The sequence below is a fragment of the Amblyraja radiata genome, chromosome 1 (assembly GCF_010909765.2).
Source record: "Amblyraja radiata isolate CabotCenter1 chromosome 1, sAmbRad1.1.pri, whole genome shotgun sequence".
NCBI lineage: Eukaryota > Metazoa > Chordata > Chondrichthyes > Rajiformes > Rajidae > Amblyraja > Amblyraja radiata.
In genome coordinates, this window is record NC_045956.1 from 139,762,471 (window position 1) to 139,784,495 (window position 22,025).

At 43.9% G+C, this 22,025-nt stretch overlaps 1 protein-coding gene across 1 annotated transcript; it reads right to left on the reverse strand.

Moving 5' to 3' along the window:
- Positions 1–2,237: 2,237 nt before the first annotated feature.
- On the reverse strand, positions 2,238–17,100 carry hint2 (histidine triad nucleotide binding protein 2). The gene is made up of 5 exons (XM_033031478.1): positions 16,910–17,100; positions 10,273–10,428; positions 9,311–9,415; positions 6,984–7,056; positions 2,238–2,450 (listed from the first exon to the last, which is right to left on the reverse strand). Exons 1-5 carry the CDS (start codon positions 17,012–17,014, stop codon positions 2,359–2,361), a joined length of 531 nt encoding a protein of 176 aa, XP_032887369.1. The 5' UTR covers positions 17,015–17,100; the 3' UTR covers positions 2,238–2,358.
- Positions 17,101–22,025: the final 4,925 nt, after the last annotated feature.

Here is a 22,025-nt window from a genome sequence, read left to right on the forward strand (position 1 = left end):
AATAGTTGGTAGAGTTGTACGGCCAAACTCTTGCCAGTCATAGGCTTTATCTTTAGGTATTCTAACAAGGCCCCATTTCACCGCATCAGTATTTGGCTGTGGACTTTCAGTACTGAGGTGGCCTAGGGCACTCCAGCTGGTCCGGTTCTTCTCTGCCCTTGCCCATCATTCAGATTCTGCCAGACCCTGTGGACTTTGCATGTTCTCCCTGTGATCGCGTGGGTTTCCTCCAATTGCTCCGGTTTCTTCCTACATTCCAAAGACGTGCGAGTTTGTACTGGCGTTAATTAGCCCTCTGTAAATTGTCCCTAGTGTGTAGGGAGTCGGTGAGAAAGTGGGATAACATAAAATTAATGTGAATGATGGTCGGCGACTCGTTGGGCTGAAGGGCGTTTCCATGCTGTATCCCCAAAATTATAAAACTGTCCATTTTGTATCAATGATGCTAACAAAACTGTCTCATCATGAAGGAAATCCTGTGTGACTTTCTGCAGGAATGTGACCACATAGAAGTTGTCCAGCATCCTGTTTGCTTACTCCAGCAAGGATGTACTAGGTTTTTACGTTAGTTGAATTATAGCAGTCAATGATAATTCTACAGCTGCTTATTTTTGCCTGTGTCACATGAGTTACATAGAACATAGAAAATAGGTGCAGGAGTAGGCCATTCAATATGATCATGGCTGATCATCCAACTCAGTATCCCGTATCTACCTTCTCTCCATACCCCCTGGTCCCCTTAGACACAAGGGCCACATCTAACTCCCTCAAATATAGCCAATGAACTGGCCTCAACTACCTTCTGTACGACAGATGGCACAATGGGCTAAGTGTTCGGCTGGCGACCGGAAGGTGGCCGGTTCGAATCCCGCTTGGAGTGCATACTGTCGTTGTGTCCTTGGGCAAGACACTTCACCCACCTTTGCCTGTGTGTGAATGTGCGTGAGTGATTGGTGGTGGTCGGAGGGGCCGTAGGCGCAGAATGGCAGCCACGCTTCCGTCAGTCTGCCCCAGGGCAGCTGTGGCTACAGAAGTAGCTTATCACCACCGAGTGTGACTGAGGAGTGAATGAATAATGCGATGTAAAGCGCCTTGAGTATTAGAAAGGCGCTATATAAATCCCATCCATTATTATTATTATTCTGTGGCAGGGAATTCCAGAGATTCCTGTGTGAAAAATGTTTTTCTCATCTCGGTCCTTATCCTTAAACTGTGACCCCTTGTTCTGGACTTCCCCAACATCGGGAACAATCTTCCTGCATCTAGCCTGTCCAACCCCTTAAGAGTTGAGCATAATCAGCATTGGAATAACATAGGATGATGTTGATGGTTCTAATTGTGCCCCTGTTTTGAAATCTCCAACTTTCTGGATGTTGCTTTATCGGCTTGACACTACTTCTTAAACCTACAGTTTAAGCCAAGAAGTTTAGAGACACAGCATTCAGTCCACTGTGTCCATGCCGACCATTGATCACCCGTTCACACTAGTTCTATGTTATTTCACTTTCTCATTCACTCCCTGCACATTATGGCCTACAAATCCACACGTTTTTGGGTTGTGGGAGGAAACCACAGAACACAGACGAAACCCTTGAGGGCACATGAGGAACGTGCAAACTACATGCAGACAGCGTCCGAGATCAGCTTCGAACCTGGGTCTTTGGTGCAATGAGGCAGCAACTCTATCACTTTGTTGAATATTGACTGAGCTATAACTCCAACTTTTTCCGTGTCGTATCTCCATCCGCACTGCAGCCTAACATCGTGGAGCTCGGGGCCTCTTGCTGGGGACCGACTGGGATCTCCAACTGCTGGAGTCTGCGGACTTAACATCGTGGAGCTCGCGGTCCCTGGTTATGGACCAACTTCGGGAGCTCCAAGCTGCAGGAGCTTCGATCGCCCCGGCTGAGGATGGTTCGGCTGCCCCGGCCGCGGGAGAGAAAGCAGGAAAGAAGATAAGACTTTATTGCCTCCCATTACAGTGAGGATTGTAGAGGAGCCGCTGTGGTGGATGTTTATGGCAAATTTTGTGAAGTTGTGTGTCTTGTTGCTTTTTGGTATGACTGTATGGCAAATCAAATTCCTGTTTGCAAAACATACTTGGCTAATAAATTACGATTATGTTCATGATTATTTAAGTATGATTGCAACAGACTGCCTGATACAATGTCACTGAAGTGATGCAATTTAAACGAAGGAATTACATTTTTATAATCAAATGGACACAATTTCTGTAGTGTTTCAAAAAAAGGACTTTTTTAATCTGCTCATATTTATTTCTTTAGCAAGTTCTTCCAAAAAAATATTTAATCGATGGAAGGACGAATTCAGTTCACGTGGGGGCCAGTTTTATCTCTTCTAACCAGGCGGCCAGCCCATCTGACGACCTCCAATGACATGGATGTGTAGATGGTACACAGACTGTGCTCCATTCTTTCCATCATTAATCACTAAAAGAAGAAAAATATGTATTTAAGAAACTAACAAATAGTTTTATGAGTAAGTAAAGATGAACCCTAGATAATTCTGATAATACCATTGTCCAGAAATGGGGAACAAAATAAGCAGATGGAATTCAGAATTTTCTTTCTCTATCTCCTTAGCTTTATTTGCTGAAGGTTCTACACACTGCAGTTTACAACCCTCCCTGCTTCCATTAAGTCCCCATCATTCATTCACAAGTCTACACGCTATATCGAGGACCAAAGAACATAGGTTTAAGCTGAAAGTGAAAAGATTTAATTGGAATCTATGGGGTAACTTTTGCTCACAAAGGGTGGTGGGTGTATGGAACAAGCTGCCAGAGGAGGTAGTTGAGGCTGGGAATATCCCAATGTTTAAGAAACAGTTAAACAATTACATGGATTGGACAGGTTTGGAGGGATATGGATCAAACGCGGGTAGGTGGGACTCGTGTAGCTGGGACATGTTGGCCGGTGTAGGCAAGTTGGACCGAAGGGCCTGTTTCCACGCTGTATCACTCTATGACTATGTAGTACATTGCCCTCGGTCAGAACAGTGGTAGAGCTGCTGCTTCACAGCGCCAGAGACCTTGATTTGGTCCTGAATATGGGTGCTGTCTGTGCGGAGTTTGCATGTTCTCCCTGTGACTACTGGGTTTCCTCCAGGTGCTCTGGTTTCCTCTTGCATTCCAAATACAAGCAGGTTTGTGGGTTAATTGGCCTCTGTAAATTGCCCCTAGTGTGTAGGACATGTTCGTGGTCTAACATAGAACTAGTGTACGGATGATCGATGGTTGGCGTGGACTAGGTTCTGCAAAGGGCCTGTTTCTATGCTATATATCTAAAGTAAAATAAAACAAACAAGGCAGCCTTTACCCAATGTTCACACAAAAACAAATATTCTTGGACAGGGTGTCACTGGATAGCAAATAGATGTAGGGAGAGTCCGTTGTGACTTACTGGAAACTCCCAAGGTGATTACAGTGATATTTTGGGAAAGGCAATAAATGTATTAAATCATCCATAGTAAAACAGTGATAAACATTTGAAGTAAAACTTTAGCGACAACTGTCGAGTTAAATATGTTTCTGCTGCCGCATTTTGGTTTCCTTCTGTTTTTCCCCAACTGAGTTAACCGATGTTGGAACATAATTCTCCGTTGTCCAAGACCATTCCTCTTGTGTCCACGTTTTGATCGAACCTCGGTCGGTGTTAGTAACTTATGTACCACAATGTTAAAGGCCTGGATACTTCAGTTGAACTGAATGCTATCTTTGTTTGAGCCATTGAGTTATGCAGCATGGAAGCAGGTGTTGTGGCAAGCCAAGTCCACATGGATCATCAGCACCCATTTTAAACTCATCCTACACTAATTCCATTCTCACATTATCCCACTCACCCACATAATAGAGGCAATGTATAGTGGCCAATTAACCTGCCAACTACCACATCTTTGGAGTGTGGAAGGAAATCTACAGTTACAGACAGCAAATGGTTTAGTGGGTGGCACAGCTGATCGAGCTGCTGTCACACAGTACCGGAGACTCGGTTCATATCCTGATCTCAGGTGCTGTCTGTGTAGAGTTTGCATGCTCTCTCTGTGACCACGTGGGTTTCCTTCAGTTTCCTCCCACTTCCCAAAGACATACAGGTTTGTAGGTTAATTGGCCATTGTAAATTTGTCCCTAATGTACATGGAGTGGGTAAGTAAGTGCAATAAGATGTATGAATGGGTGATCAATGGTCAGCTTGGACAATAGACAATAGGTGCAGAAGTAGGCCATTCGGCCCTTCGAGCCAGCACCGCCATTCAATGTGATCATCCACAATCAGTACCCCGTTCCTGCCTTCTCACCATATCCATTGACTCTGCTATCTTTCAGAGCTCTATCTAATTCTCTCTTGAAAGCATCCAGTGAATTGGCCTTCTGAGGCAGTATTCCACAGATTCACAATTCTCTGGGTGAAAAAGCTTTTCTTTATCTCCGTTCTAAATGGCTTACCCCTTATTCTTAAACTGTGGCCCCTGGTTCTGGACTCCAACATCGGGAACATGTTTCCTGCCTCTAGCGTGTCCTATGCTTCAATTAGATCCCCTCTCATTCTTCTAAATTCCAAAGTATACAAGCACAGCCGCTCCATTCTTTCAGCATATGACAGTCCCGCCATCCTGGGAATTAACCTTGTGAACCTATGCTGCACTCCCTCAATAGCAAGAATGTCCTTCCTCAAATGTGGAGACCAAAACTGCACCCAATACTCCAGGTGTGGTCTCACAAGGGACCTGTATACTTCAGAAGGACCTCTTTGCTCCTGTACTCAACTCCTCTTGTTATGAAGGCCAACATGCCATTAGTTTTCTTCACTGCCTGCTGTACCTACATGCTTACTTTCAGTGACTGATGAACAAGGACCCCCCCCCCCCCGATCTCATTTTACTTCCCCTTTTCCCAACTTGACATCATTCAGATAATAATCTGCCTTCCTGTTTTTGCCACCAAAGTGGATAACCTCACACTTATCCACATTAAACTGCATCTACCATGCATCTGCCCACTCACCCAACGTGTCCAAGTCATCCTGCATCCTCATAGCATCCTCCTCAACTGTCACACTGCTTTGTATCATCTGGAAATTTGCTAATGTAACTTTTAATCCACAATCCACGGTGGGCCTGCCTGTCCCACTTAAGCGATTTGTCATGCGACTGTCAAATAGCCGGCTATCGCCTGGAAAACCGGAGACTGGAACGGGCGGGGGGGGGGGGGGGGGGGAGGATACAGACACACACACACACCTTCCTTCACCAGCCCGTAATGCAGGCGGGGGACAGGGCAAGCGGGGGGGGGGGGGGGGGGGGGGGGGGGGAGCGCTGTCTAAAATATTCACACGGTTCAAAGCCAAGGTGATACAGCCACACCGCCATGTCGGTTATTTTTGGTTCTGAAAACCACTGCTTACGTTTTTTTTCCCCAATGAGCCAATGAAATTCACCGGTCAGCACCGGCTACAACCTACGAGAACCTTCGACCTCCTGGCAACCCACTAGGACCTCCTAGCAACCCGCCTACAGCTCGTGAATTCTCGCTATTCTCCATGGCGGCTTAATTCTAGTCGCCGCTAATTTTTCAACATGTTGAAACATTCACAGTGACCATAATGAGGCCGCAACTAGTTCCCAGAATGCGGGAACTCCTCATGACCATGAAGGCGACTTCCCGGCAACCACCCACGAACATGTGGCGACTGCATAGTCTCCTGCATTCGCCTAAAAAGTTGCCTGTGGGACAGGCCCATTACTGCAATCAATGAATGGCTCAGAGAAAGGAAATACTGGATCAGAAAGTTTGCTTATTAAATTTCATTACTGCTCTAACAATTGTTTAACTGCCAATTAATAGCAGTTGGCAATTTGACTTTCACTTAATTTGTGCCATAGAAAAGCCTAGTAGTCTGAGGTCCTCTGAAGGTTTCTCAAGGAAACACTTCATCATCTCCTTAACCACTGCCATGGATCACCAATGCCCCAAGGCTCATCACACGTCAGGACTCTTAAGACACATTTACAGAACCAGCTAATCCCTTGACCTCTGCCATACAGATTCTCTCAACTGCAAGAAACCTACATGACCAATGTATTTCCCTCATATGCACACTGGCTTCATAAAATACAATCACTCCACAATCATACAGCATTGTATGAGATAAAACACAAAGTGGTGGAGTAACTCAGTGGGTCAGGCTGCATCTGTTGAGGGAATGGATAGGTGACGTTTCGGGTTGGGACCCTTCTCCAGTCTGGTCCCTGAGTTTCCCCAACACTTTGTGTTTTGCTCAAGATTTCAGCATCTGCAGTGTCTGGTATCTCCATACATTTGAGGAAGTTTGGTTATAGGTTACGGAGAAAAAGGCAAGAGAATAGGATTGAGAGGGGAAAATAGATCAGCCATGATCGAGAGATGGAGCAGACTCGAAGGGCCGAATGGCCCGATTATGTCCCATGTCTTGTAGTTCCATTGACAGGAAAAGTTTCTGTGCTGGAAGCCACATAGAGGCTTGGAGAAAGCTGGGGTTATTTTTCAGTACATCATACTGTCTAAAAATAGTCAACTAAGCATAGATAACTGTACAAAGTGCAAGGTTCAAGAATGTGAGTGAAACATTTGTGGAAAGTTAGAGTTCAGTTAAAAATGAGAAACCAAGTGTTATTATCAAAACATTAACTTTTTTTAACAAAGCTGCCAATATGTGCACACCATACACCTCTGAAGCTAATGCCAGTGTAGTCAAGGGACGCTGTTGCCTCTCAGAGGTAGCCTAGAATTAGTTTCTAAGCAGTGAAATGTTGCAGGTCGGCACATTCTAGGTGGTGCGTCTATCCCTAGCTCTGGCCCAAGGATAAATAATTGGTCTTTAAACTTAAAACATAACATTTTGGGAAAACGCTATTTCCTTCATTCTTTGAATCAGAAGATGTGTTTATAACATTTCTATTTACTCGTAAAGCTTTAGCCGACTTACCCATTCTGTAGCCATCTGTCAGCCTTTCTTTCTTTGCAAGGTTTTTAGCCACTATCAGTAAATGACCCAGCAGCTGTTTGCACAATCAAAAAACAACGTTTTATCACAATTAAAATGTTCATGTTTGATTTATCTAATGCATTGAGGTTTTAACAATGCAAATATACTGTAACATAGCTTTCAAATAAATGCTTGTTTCACCCCTGTAGTTTGTATCTTTTCAATGCTCCTTAAATCTGACATCCACAGTTTGCCGTCAATATATTTATTTCAACAATTTGCAATTTACATATTGTATTTAAAATTTATCATGGCACTATCCAACAAATATGGATGTTTTCTTATTTTCTGTTTTCTTATTTGGTTTGGCCTCAAAATATAAGGCCAAATCACATAAGAAAATAAGAATACAGGTAACCGACACCTTGGTTAGCCTGTTCAGTGCCACCCGTGAGTATACTCAGGTCATGGCCAATAGTGGAAAAATAACTTGGCAGTGAAATTGTTAAAGAAGTAGGTTGTAAGATGCATCTTCAAGATGGCATTGTTTGGTGATGGCATTTCCAAGCTCAAAGCCTAGGCAGCTGAATATCAATAAATACGAGGGAAGCACAAGAGGCTACAAATGGAAAGGTATTGAGAACGGTGGAGCTGGAGGAGGTGTGAAATAGAGATATGTGCCAGGTCATGTTTCAAATTTAAAAGCAATGAGCATTTCAAAAGTGAAGCTTTTGCAGAATCAGACTCCTGTAACTCAAGATGGATGAAGAAGAGTTCAAGTTCAAATTTATTGTCACATGCACCAATTAAGGTACAGTGATATTTGAGTTACCATACAGCTATACAAGTAAAAAATAACACAATATACAATACATTTAACATAAACATCCACCACAGTGGAATCAACATTCCTCATCATCTTCAGTCATCTTCCTCTTTTGTTCACCCGTGGTAGTCGGGGCTTTTTGAACCCTCAGCATTGCCTCTGGCGACGGTCCGCTGTTCAAGCCCTCTTGTTGGGATGATGGAAACTCCGGCGTCGGGACGGATCGGAACACTCCGCGGCATGGAGTTCCCAAGTCGGCCGCTTCACGGTGTTAAAGTCCACAGGCCCCACAGTCGGAGCACTTCCACAGCGATCCTCCGCAAAGGATCACCCGCTCCCCGATGGTAAGTCCGCGCCGTGCTTGTGGCTTGAAGCTCCGGGCCAGTCTCCAGGAGGGGCCGCACCAATCCAAGCTGTTAGGCCACAGGGGGGGACGGAGAAAGATCACATCTCCGTCGAGGTAAGTGACTGAAAAAGGTTTCCCCCTATTCCCACCCCACCCCACATAAAACACACCGAGAAACATTAAAACATACATTTTAGACACACTAAAAATAACAAAAAAAGTCGAAATGACACACTGCTGGAGAGGTTGCCATCGCGGCGCCACCCGGTGTTCGGTGAAGATGCAACATCTTTAGGATTCGAGTGTTAAAATTCTAGGGGTAGAAATGAATCTTCAGATGTTTGTGCCGAGCCACACTATTGCTGTGTCTGTGCATTGCATTCCACATTCAGGATTTGCTAACAATGAAGTAAACAAGATCAAATTTTGGAACTCTGCGATTACTACAAATTTAGCTGAAAACTGATTTCCACCGTTCTAAAGAGCAATCAAACTCCATTCATCCAGTAAAGGATGACCTGCGGGAACCTGTAACCATCCTTTACTCTGCTTAAGTGGTAGTTCATGGATCTTATTGTCAGTCTATTCAGCCACCGCAGGTGAGCACAATTCTAACTTTATCTTAAGCCTCTTGATGTTTGTCCTCAAGCAATGGCAACTGGACAGCACATGGAAGCTGGAAATAAAGTCTCCCACGGCAAGGCCACTCCACTTCACGTGGCTGGTCGGGTTTCTATGGATGTTTCCCCAGGGGTGTCTAGAAACAGAGTTAATGGTCTCAAATGAAGAGGACAGGGATGGAAATTTCTTCATCCCGAGGATGGCGAATCTTTGGAATTCTCTACGCAGGAAGGCCACAGGGGTTCAGTTCCTACGTTTGTAGAAACGATCAAAAGACGTTTAGATACTGGAATCGAGTGATATGGTATTAGTGCAGGAAATTGATGCGAAGGTAAAAAGATTTGTCGTAATCTTACCGAATGACAAGCGGGTTCAAGTGTCTGAAAGGCCTTATCCTGCTGCTATACCAATGCTTTTTATTAGCAAATGCAGCATAGAATGGGGGGGGGGGTGAACAAAATGGACTCAGTAACATTACCATTTACTGCTCACCAACAGCAACATTATATTCTATAAATAACTATCCACACTTACCTCTTTGTCATCATCTGTTGAGGCACTAATACGTGGTATTGGGACTTTGGGTATCACAAGGAAGTGAACTGGACCCTGAGGATTTACATCTCTAAAGGATAGGCACTACACAGAAGAAGATACAGTAAATATACAGAACTAGAAATTATCAAATGATATAATCAATGGACATTTTAAAACCAAGTCGTCAACTTGAAACTCGCCTCCTCTTGATGATGATTTTGCATTTTGCATTATAAAATTGTAATAGTAATTTAGAAAGAGATTTTACATACAATAAAACAAGTCACTGGTAAACAAGGATGAACTATCTTTATTGCACAAACAGTGAAATTGCTCTCTCCTAGAATCAGGAGTGGTTTATATGATTCCTTGAGTCCACTCCTCTCTTTGCAAAGATCGTGGCAGATCCTATGACATGCGTCCACTTTCCCACACAATCTCCATACCCTCCCATTCTGTCAACGTTCCAAAATCTGTTGATCCCTGCCTTGAATATATTCAACAACCGAATGCCCACAGCCCTGTAGTAGCAAATTATAGCGATTAGCAGCGTTCTGCTTATAGGCATTTCTCCTCATCTTACTTCTGAGTGGTCCATTCTTTATCCTAAGACACTGTCCCTTCGCAGTTGACTCTCGGCAGCTACTCTGTCAATTCCTATAAGGCTCTCGTATGTCTCAGTAACAATACATAAAACTCCTGTGAGGTTCTTCATCAGTTTCTCCGTAGATGATCTATATCCTTATTTAGAGCAAATTTTCACATTTAGCTTGGGAAAGCATTCAAACCGCGTGTGTCACATTACACTTCTTAATCAGACATTAGCATCAATTTATAATTTATAATACAAAATAAATGGATGCAATTACTTCCTTTAACTGCTAATCATTCAGATAAATAAATTCATTTGGAGCACGTGAATAGCACAAGTAAAATGAAATTCAGTGCCGTAAATATACCTGGTCGTCTTCATAAATGATGTCCGCAGGAACTGATTTATCAATAATTTTTGAGAATATCGTAGGTGGTTGATTTCCATATTTCTTTCTTGCATCATCAGCTAACTTTGCGTTGAGCACTTCCTTATCATTTACTTTTGATGAGCAGTAGCCTTTCTTAATGTATGAAAGAAAAAAAAAGTTTAATATGTTGCGTAGTGTAGGAAGGAACTGCAGATGCTGGTTTAAACTAAAGATAGACACAAAAAACTGGAATAACTCAGCTGGTCAGACAGCATCTCTGGAGAAAAGGAATAGGTGACGTTTCGTATCGAGACCCTTCTTTATAGGACTTTGGTCAGGCCACATTTGGAGTATGGTCACCACATAACGGATGTGGAAGCTTTGGAGATGTTGCAAAGGAGGTTTATCAGAATGCCGTTTGGATTAGAGGGTATTTGCTATAAGAAGAGGTAGACAAAAATGCTGGAGTAACTCAGGCAGCATCACTGGAGAGAAGGAATGGGTGACGTTTCAGGTCGAGATCCTTCTTGGATTTTTTGGAGCGCCGGAGACCAAGGGGAGAACTGATAGAAGTGTCTAAAATTGTGAGATGTATAGATAGGGTTGACAGTCAGAACCTTTATCCCCCAGAGTGAAATTGTCAAATGCTGGAGGGCATAGCATTAAGGTGAGAGGGGCAAAGTTTAAAAGGAGGTCTTGGGGGCAAGTATTTTCATACTTGTATGATGGCTGCCTTGAATGGCTGCCAGGCGTTGTGGTGCAGGCAGATACAACAATGGCATTTAAGCAGGCACTCTGGTACCCATTCATCTGCACTCAACCCCAATTCATGTTTTACTGAAAAGTACAGGCAATCAAGAGTCAAGAGCTTTTAATCTTCATACTGACAGTGAAACAATGAAATTCTTAATCGCAGCAGTTTAATAAGCCTGTAAACACAGCACATGCAGATAAAATAATTAGAAAATTCAATAACCACAATACTAGTGCAAAACAAAACCCATAGTGCTTTGTGCAACTAAAGACATTCCATGGAAGTTCATAGTTAAGGTTATTTTTGTGTAGTGATCAAGAGCCCGTTGGATGTTGGGAAGGAGCAATTCTTGAACCTTATGGTCTCGGTTTTTCAGATTCCTGTACCTTCTTCCCAATGGTAAGTGTGAAATGAGATGGTGGTCACGGTGGTGTGGGTCTTTGATGGTATTGGCAGTCTTTTTAAGGGCAGCACCTCGTAAAGATCCATTTGATGGTGTTGAGGTCAGTACCTGGACATGAACTAAATGATCCCCTTCATTCCTGGTATCTGGGGTACAGATCAGGCTGGGGGTGCAGCAGGAGCTAGAGTTGGGTTCCGGAACATCAGGGGTGAGGAACGTGCATAGGTTTGCAGCTGGAGCTGAGGTCCAGAGTACTTGTGTATTCTATTCTGTTTAAACTCACCATCTTCACGAGAAAATTTACATAGTAGTAAAACAAAGTGAAGTAAATTAGTGTTTGGATATTATTAGTAGTAACATCTAATAGTCATACATACAGCATGAAAACAGGGTCTTTGGCACAATTCATCCATGCTAACCACGATGTCCACCTGAACTAGTCCCATCTGTCAATATCCCTCGAAAACCTTTCCTATCCATGGGCCTGCCCTTTAAATGTTATTGGTTTGTTGTACCTGCCTCTACAGCTGTTGTTATGCTTGAGTATTGGTTGATTCTACTCATGTAGGGTATGATTTGACGGGATAGCATACAAAGTTTTTCACTGTATCTCAGTACGTGTAACAAATACCTTCACCAGCTCATTCCACATACCCTACATCCAGAGTGGAAAAGTTTCCACTCAAGTCCCTTTTTAATCTTTTCCTTTTCACCTTAAATCTACGTTCTTCCAATTTTAGACTCATCTACCTTGGGAAAAGATTGTGAGCATCCACCTTATTTATGCCCCTCATAGTTTTATACCTCTGTAAGGTAACCCCAGACTCCTATAGGGGGGTCGCACGTAAGGTCATCGGGTCAAAGGGCGTGACGCAGGGAGCAGCTCAATCCATGTGGAGGACATGGCGGCCTCGGTATACACTGTTAACACACGAAAAGCGTACTTTCTTACCTGTTAAAAACCCAAACCGCCGAAATGGTCATTTTTTTGCACTGTAAATAATTATGGGTGCTGTCATTGAATGCGGGAAGGTATCAGTTTAAACTGGTGTTATCTCATGGTGTAGCGTCTTTAACAATCCGCGACTAATAGCCGCATTCATTGTCGTGTCCAGACAACACCTTCTCGATAAGCCTTCGCAATATAAAGCGAACTCAAAGTCAGAGCAATTTGATTGCAATATTGTGGGGTTATTTTTTTGGGTGACTGAGCGCTAAGAACCAAATGCTCTAGTATCTTTGCTCTGAACCCGAGCACCAAGGTGTAAGCGGCCGAAGGAGCGCATTCCTCAGGACAGCCCCCACTCTCTCTCTTCCCCCCCCCGGGGTCAGCGCTGTCCGGCCATGGCCGCCCTCCACCCCGTCTCCCCGTGGGCTGCATTGTCAGGGGCTGTGGGTCGGCAGCAGTTGGGGACTGTCTGCTCCCTCCGCCCACCCAGAGTCACTGACTGCGCTGCACCGACACCCCGACCTCTTCCACCCCCCTCCCCAACTCCCCCCCGCCGACCTCCTCCCCTCCCGACGTGGAGATAGACAGCCCGGGGTCCACGAGTGTGCAACCAGTCCGGATTCTGGGCCAGAAGAAGGGTCCGCTGTACTGGCAGCCATAACAAATGCTTACTTGCAGTTCATCGCGTGTACTCCTGTTGGCGTTGCGTGGCAACAGTACGGGTCACAGGTCGTGACCTCGACTGCGTGCAACCTCCCTATATTCTTAGGGAAAGCATCTCAACCTATCCAGCCTTTTTTCGTAACTCAAGTCTTCCAGTCCTGTAACTTCTCTGTGAATCCTCTCTGCACATTTTCCATGTTAATTACATCCTTCCATGAGCAGGTCAACCATGGGGCGCCAGGGCGATGGCTGCCCTGCCGGCAGTCTGTTCGTTTTTTCATTCTTTTTGTTATTTTTTAGTGTGTTAAAAGTTTGTTTTAATGTTATTCGGTTTATTTTATGTGGGGAGAGAGGAGAGGGGATCGGGGATCGGTGGAAACTTTTTTTCAAGTTCTTACCTTGCCGGAGATGTGATTAATTTTCGGATCACATTCTCCGGGCGCTCTGCGGCCTTCCATCGATGGAGCTGGAAGCCTCCTCGGACTGACTTTGAGCCCTTTCACAATGACAGGCAGTGACTAGTGGGGTACCGCAAGGCTCAGTGCTGCGAACCCAGCTATTTACAATATATATTAATGATTTGGACGAGGGAATTGAATGCAACATCTCCAAGTTTGCGGATGACACGAAGCTGGGGGGCAGTGTTAGCTGTGAGGAGGATGCTAGGAGGCTGCAAGGTGACTTCGATAGGCTGGGTGAGTGGGCAAATGCATGGCAGATGCAGTATAATGTGGATAAATGTGAGGTTATCCACTTTGGAGGCAAAAACAGGAAAGTAGACTTTTATCTGAATAGAAACATAGAAATTAGGTGCAGGAGTAGGCCATTCGGCCCTTCGAGCCTGCACCGCCATTCAATATGATCATGGCTGATCATCCAACTCAGTATCCCGTACCTGCCTTCTCTCCATACCCTCTGATCCCCTTAGCCACAAGGGCCACATCTAACTCCCTCTTAAATATAGCCAATGAACTGGCCTCGACTACCCTCTGTGGCAGGGAGTTCCAGAGATTCACCACTCTCTGTGTGAAAAACGTTCTTCTCATCTCGGTTTTAAAGGATTTCCCCCTTATCCTTAAGCTGTGACCCCTTGTCCTGGACTTCCCCAACATCGGGAGCAACCTTCCTGCATCTAGCCTGTCCAACCCCTTAAGAATTTTGTAAGTTTCTATAAGATCCCCTCTCAATCTCCTAAATTCTAGAGAGTATAAACCAAGTCTATCCAGTCTTTCTTCATAAGACAGTCCTGACATCCCAGGAATCAGTCTGGTGAACCTTCTCTGCACTCCCTCTATGGCAATAATGTCCTTCCTCAGATTTGGAGACCAAAACTGTATGCAATACTCCAGGTGTGGTCTCACCAAGACCCTGTACAACTGCAGTAGAACCTCCCTGCTCCTATACTCAAATCCTTTTGCTATGAAAGCTAACATACCATTCGCTTTCTTCACTGCCTGCTGCACCTGCATGCCCACTTTCAATGACTGGTGTACCATGACACCCAGGTCTCGCTGCATCTCCCCTTTTCCTAGTCGGCCACCATTTAGATAATAGTCTGCTTTCCTGTTTATGCCACCAAAATGGATAACCTCACATTTATCCACATTATACTGCATCTGCCAAACATTTGCCCACTCACCCAGCCTATCCAAGTCACCTTGCAGTCTCCTAGCATCCTCCTCACAGCTAACACTGCCCCCCAGCTTAGTGTCATCCGCAAACTTGGAGATATTGCCTTCAATTCCCTCATCCAGATCATTAATATATATTGTAAATAGCTGGGGTCCCAGCACTGAGCCTTGCGGTACCCCACTAGTCACTGCCTGCCATTGTGAAAAGGACCCGTTTACTCCTACTCTTTGCTTCCTGTTTGCCAGCCAGCTCTCTATCCACATCAATACTGAACCCCCAATGCCGTGTGCTTTAAGTTTATATACTAATCTCTTATGTGGGACCTTGTCGAAAGCCTTCTGGAAGTCCAGATACACCACATTCACTGGTTCTCCCCTATCCACGCTACTAGTTACATCCTCGAAAAATTCTATAAGATTCGTCAGACATGATTTACCTTTTGTAAATCCATGCTGACTTTGTCCAATGATTTCACCACTTTCCAAATGTGCTGCTATCCCATCTTTAATAACTGACTCTAGCAGTTTCCCCACTACCGATGTTAGACTAACTGGTCTGTAATTCCCCGTTTTCTCTCTCCCTCCCTTCTTAAAAAGTGGGGTTACCGACTGGTGGCCGATTAGGAAAAGGGGAGATGCAACGAGACCTGGGTGTCATGGTACACCAGTCATTGAAAGTAGGCATGCAGGTGCAGCAGGCAGTGAAGAAAGCAAATGGTATGTTATCATTCACAGCAAAAGGATTTGAGTATAGGAGCAGGGAGGTTCTACTGCAGTTGTACAGGGTCTTGGTGAGACCACACCTGGAGGATTGCGTACAGTTTTGGTCTCCTAATCTGAGGAAGGACATTCTTGCCATAGAGGGAGTACAGAGAAGGTTCACCAGACTGATTCCTGGGATGTCAGGACTTTCATATGAAGAAAGACTGGATAGACTCGGCTTGTACTCGCTAGAATTTAGAAGATTGAGGGGGGGGTCTTATAAAAACTTACAAATTTCTTAAGGGGTTGGACAGGCTAGATGCAGGAAGATTGTTCCCGATGTTGGGGAAGTCCGGAACAAGGGGTCACAGTTTAAGGATAAGGGGGAAATCTTTTAGGACCGAGATGAGGAAAACATTTTTCACACAGAGAGTGGTGAATCTCTGGAATTCTCTGCCACAGAAGGTAGTTGAGGCCAGTTCATTGGCTATATTTAAGAGGGAGTTAGATGTGACCCTTGTGGCTAAAGGTATCAGGGGGTATGGAGAGAAGGCAGGTACAGGATACTGAGTTGGATGATCAGCCATGATCATATTGAATGGCGGTGCAGGCTCGAAGGGCCGAATGGCCTACTCCTGCACCTATTTTCTATGTTTATTTCGCCTTCCATCACAGTGAGGAATGTGTAGGGGTCACTGTAGTGGGTGTTCATGTCAAAATGTGTTTTTGAGTGATCTGTTGCTTTTAATTGTATGACTGACCTGGCCAATGAAATTCCTCGTATGTTGCAAAACATACTTGGCGAATAAAGTGTGATTGTGATACTCTGGATGTGGAGATACGATAAAGTGCTGTGGCCCGAGTCAACTAGTACAGTTGCAACATAGAGTAAGGAAATCAAACTAATGTATGTTAGGGCAAAGTTTAGTATTCACCACCAATTTGTGCACTTGAATCACTTGGGCAGTGGAATTTAAGGGTGGACGAGTTGGGCGAATGGCCTGTGTTCACGCTGTGTGATTCTATGATTTGTTTTCAATACTCTGCTCTCTCTCTAAACTAATTCTATTCACCGGTGTATTGACTAATCCACGCTGGCGGCGTGCTCTGGAAGGATGTAAATGCACCAAGGACGTGATATGAGGAAACAAAGAAATGCAGGTTCTGGTTTACCAAGGAAAGAAACAAAGTGCTGGAGTAATTCAGCGGGACAGGCAGCAAATCTGGAGAACTTGGGTAGGTGACGTTTCGAGTCGGGACCCTCCTTCAGAAGTTCTCCAGAGATGCTTCCTGACCCGCTGAGTTACTCCAGCACTTCGTGTCTACATTACATGGATAGTTTGCCTATCAGTGGCAATCCCGGAACCAAAGTCCAAAGCGCTCCCAGTTCCGCCAGACCTGCAAACCCTGCGATGCTTTAGGTTCCACTGTGCGGCTGGGGATTAGGTTTGAGAGCTGTTTGGCTCAGGGATCATCTGTCAGTCACCGCGGTCCCGGACACACATCGATGGGCCTTGCCCGGGGCTCCCTACCTGCGCACCGCTGCCCAGTCCCGTTGCCACCAAGGTCGTGGACAGACCGAGAATCCCATGGGGAGCAAACAGCCTGGGCCATTGCAGAGTAATCACTCGGTTCATGCTGCAAATCTCCCCTCTACCGACACTCGTGCAGTCCTGCAGGTCATCCTCCTGACAAGACAACTCCTGGTTGGTTAATTTAAATCATGTGGCTTTAACAAGGGTGGTAGCTTTGCTACAATAGCGAATATGGATAAATACAAATGTAATGCTGCAGAAACACGAATATGGAAATCGCCTGCACTTGGCAAACAAAACCAAAAAATAAAATGCAGGAAATATGTCAGGCAGCAAAGCAAAACGCAGAAAGTGAACTAATAGTAAATAAAATGAGAAAATGCAGGAACTATGAGCAGGTCCGACAGCAACTGTGGCAGGAGAAATAGTATTTCAGCTCAGTGACGTTCCAACAAATGGTCTGATAGTCTTCGTAAAATGCAGTAATGGCAAAGTATGCGAGAGTGCAGATCAATGTCGCAATCAATACTGATTGGGGATGATCAGCCACGATCACATTGAATGGTGGTGCTGGCTCGAAGGGCCGAATGGCCTACTCCTGCATCTACTGTCTATTGTCTATAATGTCAATTTATATTTAAATGTAATCACATAAATACTACAACTAGCATATGCCACTCATTCAGGCATCAGAAAGACCCTCACACAAAGAATGTTTTAGCAGAAAAAGCAAAAAAAAAATATTTAGAAAATATTTAGATGAAGATTGGAAGAATATTGTTTTATCCACAATTATCTTCAAATGACTAACCATTTTTGGAATTTGAACTTAAAAGGGCTGAGAAAATGAATAACATGTTTCAGGCAAAATGGATTATACAGTTAGCTTAAAATACTAATTAGCTTTTTTTTTTACTAGAGTATAAATCACATAGCTATCAGTATAGCTCGGCATTTAATTTCCTTTGCCATATTTGGAAAGATTTTCACATTTCCTGGGATCCTCTATAACTATGCAAACACTCGTGCCAAACTGTAGGTAGCAAAGACCTGTATTACCATATATGGAGGAAGGAACTGCAGATGCAGATTTAAACCGAAGATAGACACAAAAAGCTGGAGTAAATCAGCGGGTCAGACAGCATCTCTGGAGAGAAGGAATAAGTAAAGTTTCGGGTTGAGACCCTTCTTCATCCTGTCGAAGAAACATACATTTTTTTAAACTAATCTTCACATTTTCCATTGGGAATCTTGATTTTGCGAAATCAAGTTCAAATCAATTCAAATGGCAATGATACAAAATGACGAGATCCCGAATTGATCCTCGAATGCAAGCATGCTGGATTACACAGATACTCCTTCAGCAGCATATCTCACACAATCTTGGATTGATACCAAGTACTACCACAAATGGTACATTATCGCATGCAAGTGATTTAGAAATACATTACCTTCTGGCTTATTTTGCGTCATGTTCTTTCCTTTGCTGACTATAACATTCAACAAAATTATTTGAAATAGATTTGTAGAATATAATTGATATTTTTAATCTCAACCCCACCTTGTTGTAAAAGTGACAATGAAATCAACTTTGTAGAAAAGCTAGATTTTGCAGAATATAATAGTAAGATTAAACGAGAACTTACCAGTTTGAAGTTTGATCTCTCGACGTAACTCCTCATAAAATAAAGATCAAACTTCAAACTGGTAAGTTCTTGTTTAATCTTACTACGTGAGTGACTATGTGAAGATTTTAAAGCTTCTGTGATTTCAGGCCGTAGATTGGGTTCCGGCGTATCACTGCATTTTGCTTGACTCTATGAGTGAAAAACAGTCAATAACATGCAAACCATCATACTTGTTTAATTAATTAGTGGTTTATTTTATGGTAACATTATGTGTCCCATTTTAATCTCTAGAGACATTTAATACTGAATTCAAAACAGTACCACCAAATACACCAGGGTCTGCAATTTCTTTGTGATAATACTTGTGCAACATCCTTTCATTTTCCCAACCTGCGGCCGCAAGGATATGGCCTATTGGAACGTCCAAATCCTTGGCCGCCAATGTTGCTGCCGCCCTTGTGGAATGAGATTTTAATTTGTCAGTATCAATTTCTGCATCCAATAGCACCTTCTTCAGCCATCTTGAAATTGTTTGTGTTGTCACTTTTTTGTGTGACTTTTTATGGCTGATGAATAATCCAGATTCTACACCTCTAGGATGTTTGGTAGTCTCAATGTAGTATTTTAAATATGTAACTACACAGTCTTTGATCTGCAGGATATGCTGAAAATCAATTTACACCCCGAGACTCATGGTCTGCTCTGTTTTAGCAGGTCATAGACATAGAATGTAATTTCCTCTGTTTTCATTCCCATTCGGTCTATCCTTAACGTGTAATGTTTGTACTCTTTAAGCTGATACTAAAGCCATTAATATGACTACTTTCATCGTAATTTTGTCTAACGACAAATTTGAGATGGGATCACAATCCCTAAGTAGTGATAATACATCCCTCATATTCCAGATTTCCGTATATCTCAGTCATATTAAAGATGCCTTTCATGTATCTACAAGTATGCCGACAAAGCATTCGTTGCTGTGTTGATCGCACTACATCTTAAATTATCATCAAAATGTAATTTTGACAAATTTCTACAACATCTGAAGCATCTGCAGTGTGGTAAGAAATATTTTGTGTTGAAGAAACTGTTCCCATTTCTTAATGTAAGAAATGTACTGCTTCTAGGTACTTTTTAGAATCTGCAAATCAATAAATCAATACGATCATGTAAAGGATGAAATTCACCAGTTACAGGGTGCACAAGTAGGTTTTCTTGTCTAAAGACATCCATAATGGGTTCAGTCACCATTTTTAACCCCAATGGATACCATGTTTGTGTGGGCCCATCTGGAAACACCAACAATCCTGAAGCATAATCTTGTTTGATCTTCTGTAGACACCTATTGATGAGACAAAAGGGAGGAAATGCATACAAACATTCCACCCCAATTTAACGTAAACTCATCTACGGTTCCCAAATTTTTTCACAATTTTGTGGAAAATGTCACGATTTAACATCCATCCATTCTTTATTGTCATTGAAATTTCTTGATCTAGTATCTGCAATTATGTTGAATTTACCTGGTAGATAAATTGCAGAAAACCAAATATATTTCTCAATGCACCAGTGCCAAATCATGTTTGCCAATCTGTCACATGCTTCTGACTTGATTCCACTAATGTGATCGACATATGCCACTGCCATAGTGTTGTCAATCTGAACCTGTACATGCAAATTTTGTACCTTTCGGCAAAGGGCTTTCAACCCATGCAATACACTTAGTAATTCCAGATAATTAATGCCATGTGTCTCGAGCAAAGATTCTTCCTCTGCATTCCATCTACCTCCACAGCTTGAGATGGCATCCGCAGCTCCCCATCCCAGTGCACTTGCATCTGTTTGTAAAATGGTAGCTGGTGATTCAATCAGAATTTTCCTGTAAGAGCAATCCACATTTTTAATCCACCATTTTATATCCTCAATTGCTGTGTTAGGTAGTTGCATAGGTCTATCGAAATGTCCAGCATGTTTTTTCAATGCTGCAATCTTTGCTCTCTGCAGCTGCTGATAATGCAGTGGTCCAAGCTGAACAGCTGGAAATGAAGCAATTAACTTGCCCAGTAGACTTGCTACTTGCCTGATTGATGGTTGTTGTAGATGATATGTGCATGTACCTTTAACATAGTGACCTCACCACTACTAACCACTCCCCATATCACAAGTATAATTACAACCTCCCCACCCACTGATTTCTCTCTAGTTCCCGTGACAGACCACGTACAGCTAGTGCAGTAATGTATGTTACAGTATGAATAAAGTGAAGTAAAGACACCGTGTGTTGATGACACATCTTTACATGGTGTCATAAATCTTAACCTTGCGCCTCCTGTTTATCGGTTGTTTATTTACTTTTGACCCAGTTCCCCTTTCTTTATTTCCTCGTTATGGCCACTTTTTGCCGCAAGCCCGATGTGCTTGTCTTCGATTCAGACATTGCCCATCGGTGGGATGTCTTTAGACGTGACTTCGACCACTACGTCACAATCGCTCATCCTGCCGCCACCCCTGAGGTCAAAGCTTCTCTGCTTCTCAACCTGGCTGGTCCCGATGCCCTGGAACGGTCGGACTCATTCGTCTATGCTGCGGGTGAAACTGCTTGGGACCCGGTATGTTTAATTGCTAAGTTTACCGCGATGTGCGACATCCCCTCTAACTGCATCTTAGAGCGTTTTAAAATGTTCGGGCGGCATCAGAACCCAGGTGAATCCATTGATAATTATGTCGCTGCGCTGCGACACCTGGCCAGGCGGTGCCGCCTTGACACGCTGACCCCCGATGAACTGACCAGGGACATTCTGGTTTATGGTCTGCGCGATGAAAAGCTGAGGGCTGAACTTCTGCGCAAGCCCGACCTGTCTTTTAACGAGGCTATGCGCGACTGCCGTATGGCCGAGGCTGTCTCCTCGGCGGTGTCACAGGCTGATCATGACATTAACTTTGCCAGTGTTGTTGGCCGTCGGCGGAACACGGGCCCGCCACGACAACGGGGGCCCACTGCTCCCAGGGGATGCAACCCGCAGCGGTGCCCCAATTGTAACTTTGCCTCTCATCAATTCAATGTGTGCCCTGCCTTGGGTAAAACGTGTAACTTCTGCAGGAAATTGAACCATTTCTCTGCTGCCTGTCGTTCCCGTGGGAACCCTGTTGCGGCGTATGTTAAACAATTTGGAGCAAGCTGATAGCGCGCTTGGTTACCAGTACCAGCCTGACGAACTCCCTATGTCTGACTCGAGTTCCTCCCAGGGGGAGACCAGCATATTTTCACTGTTGGATGCACCTGCTCTGATAACGGACCCTTCAGTTCGTGTAACTGTGAACAACTCGACCTTCACCGCGAAAATCGACACGGGGGCGGTCGCAAATGTAATGTCAACAAGCCTTTTCAGGAAGATAAGAACTAATGAGCAAGTCACTTCTGATCGCTCCCTTTTGCATGCCTATGGGGGAGGAGTGCTTGTTCCTGTGGGGAAGGCAACTCTGCA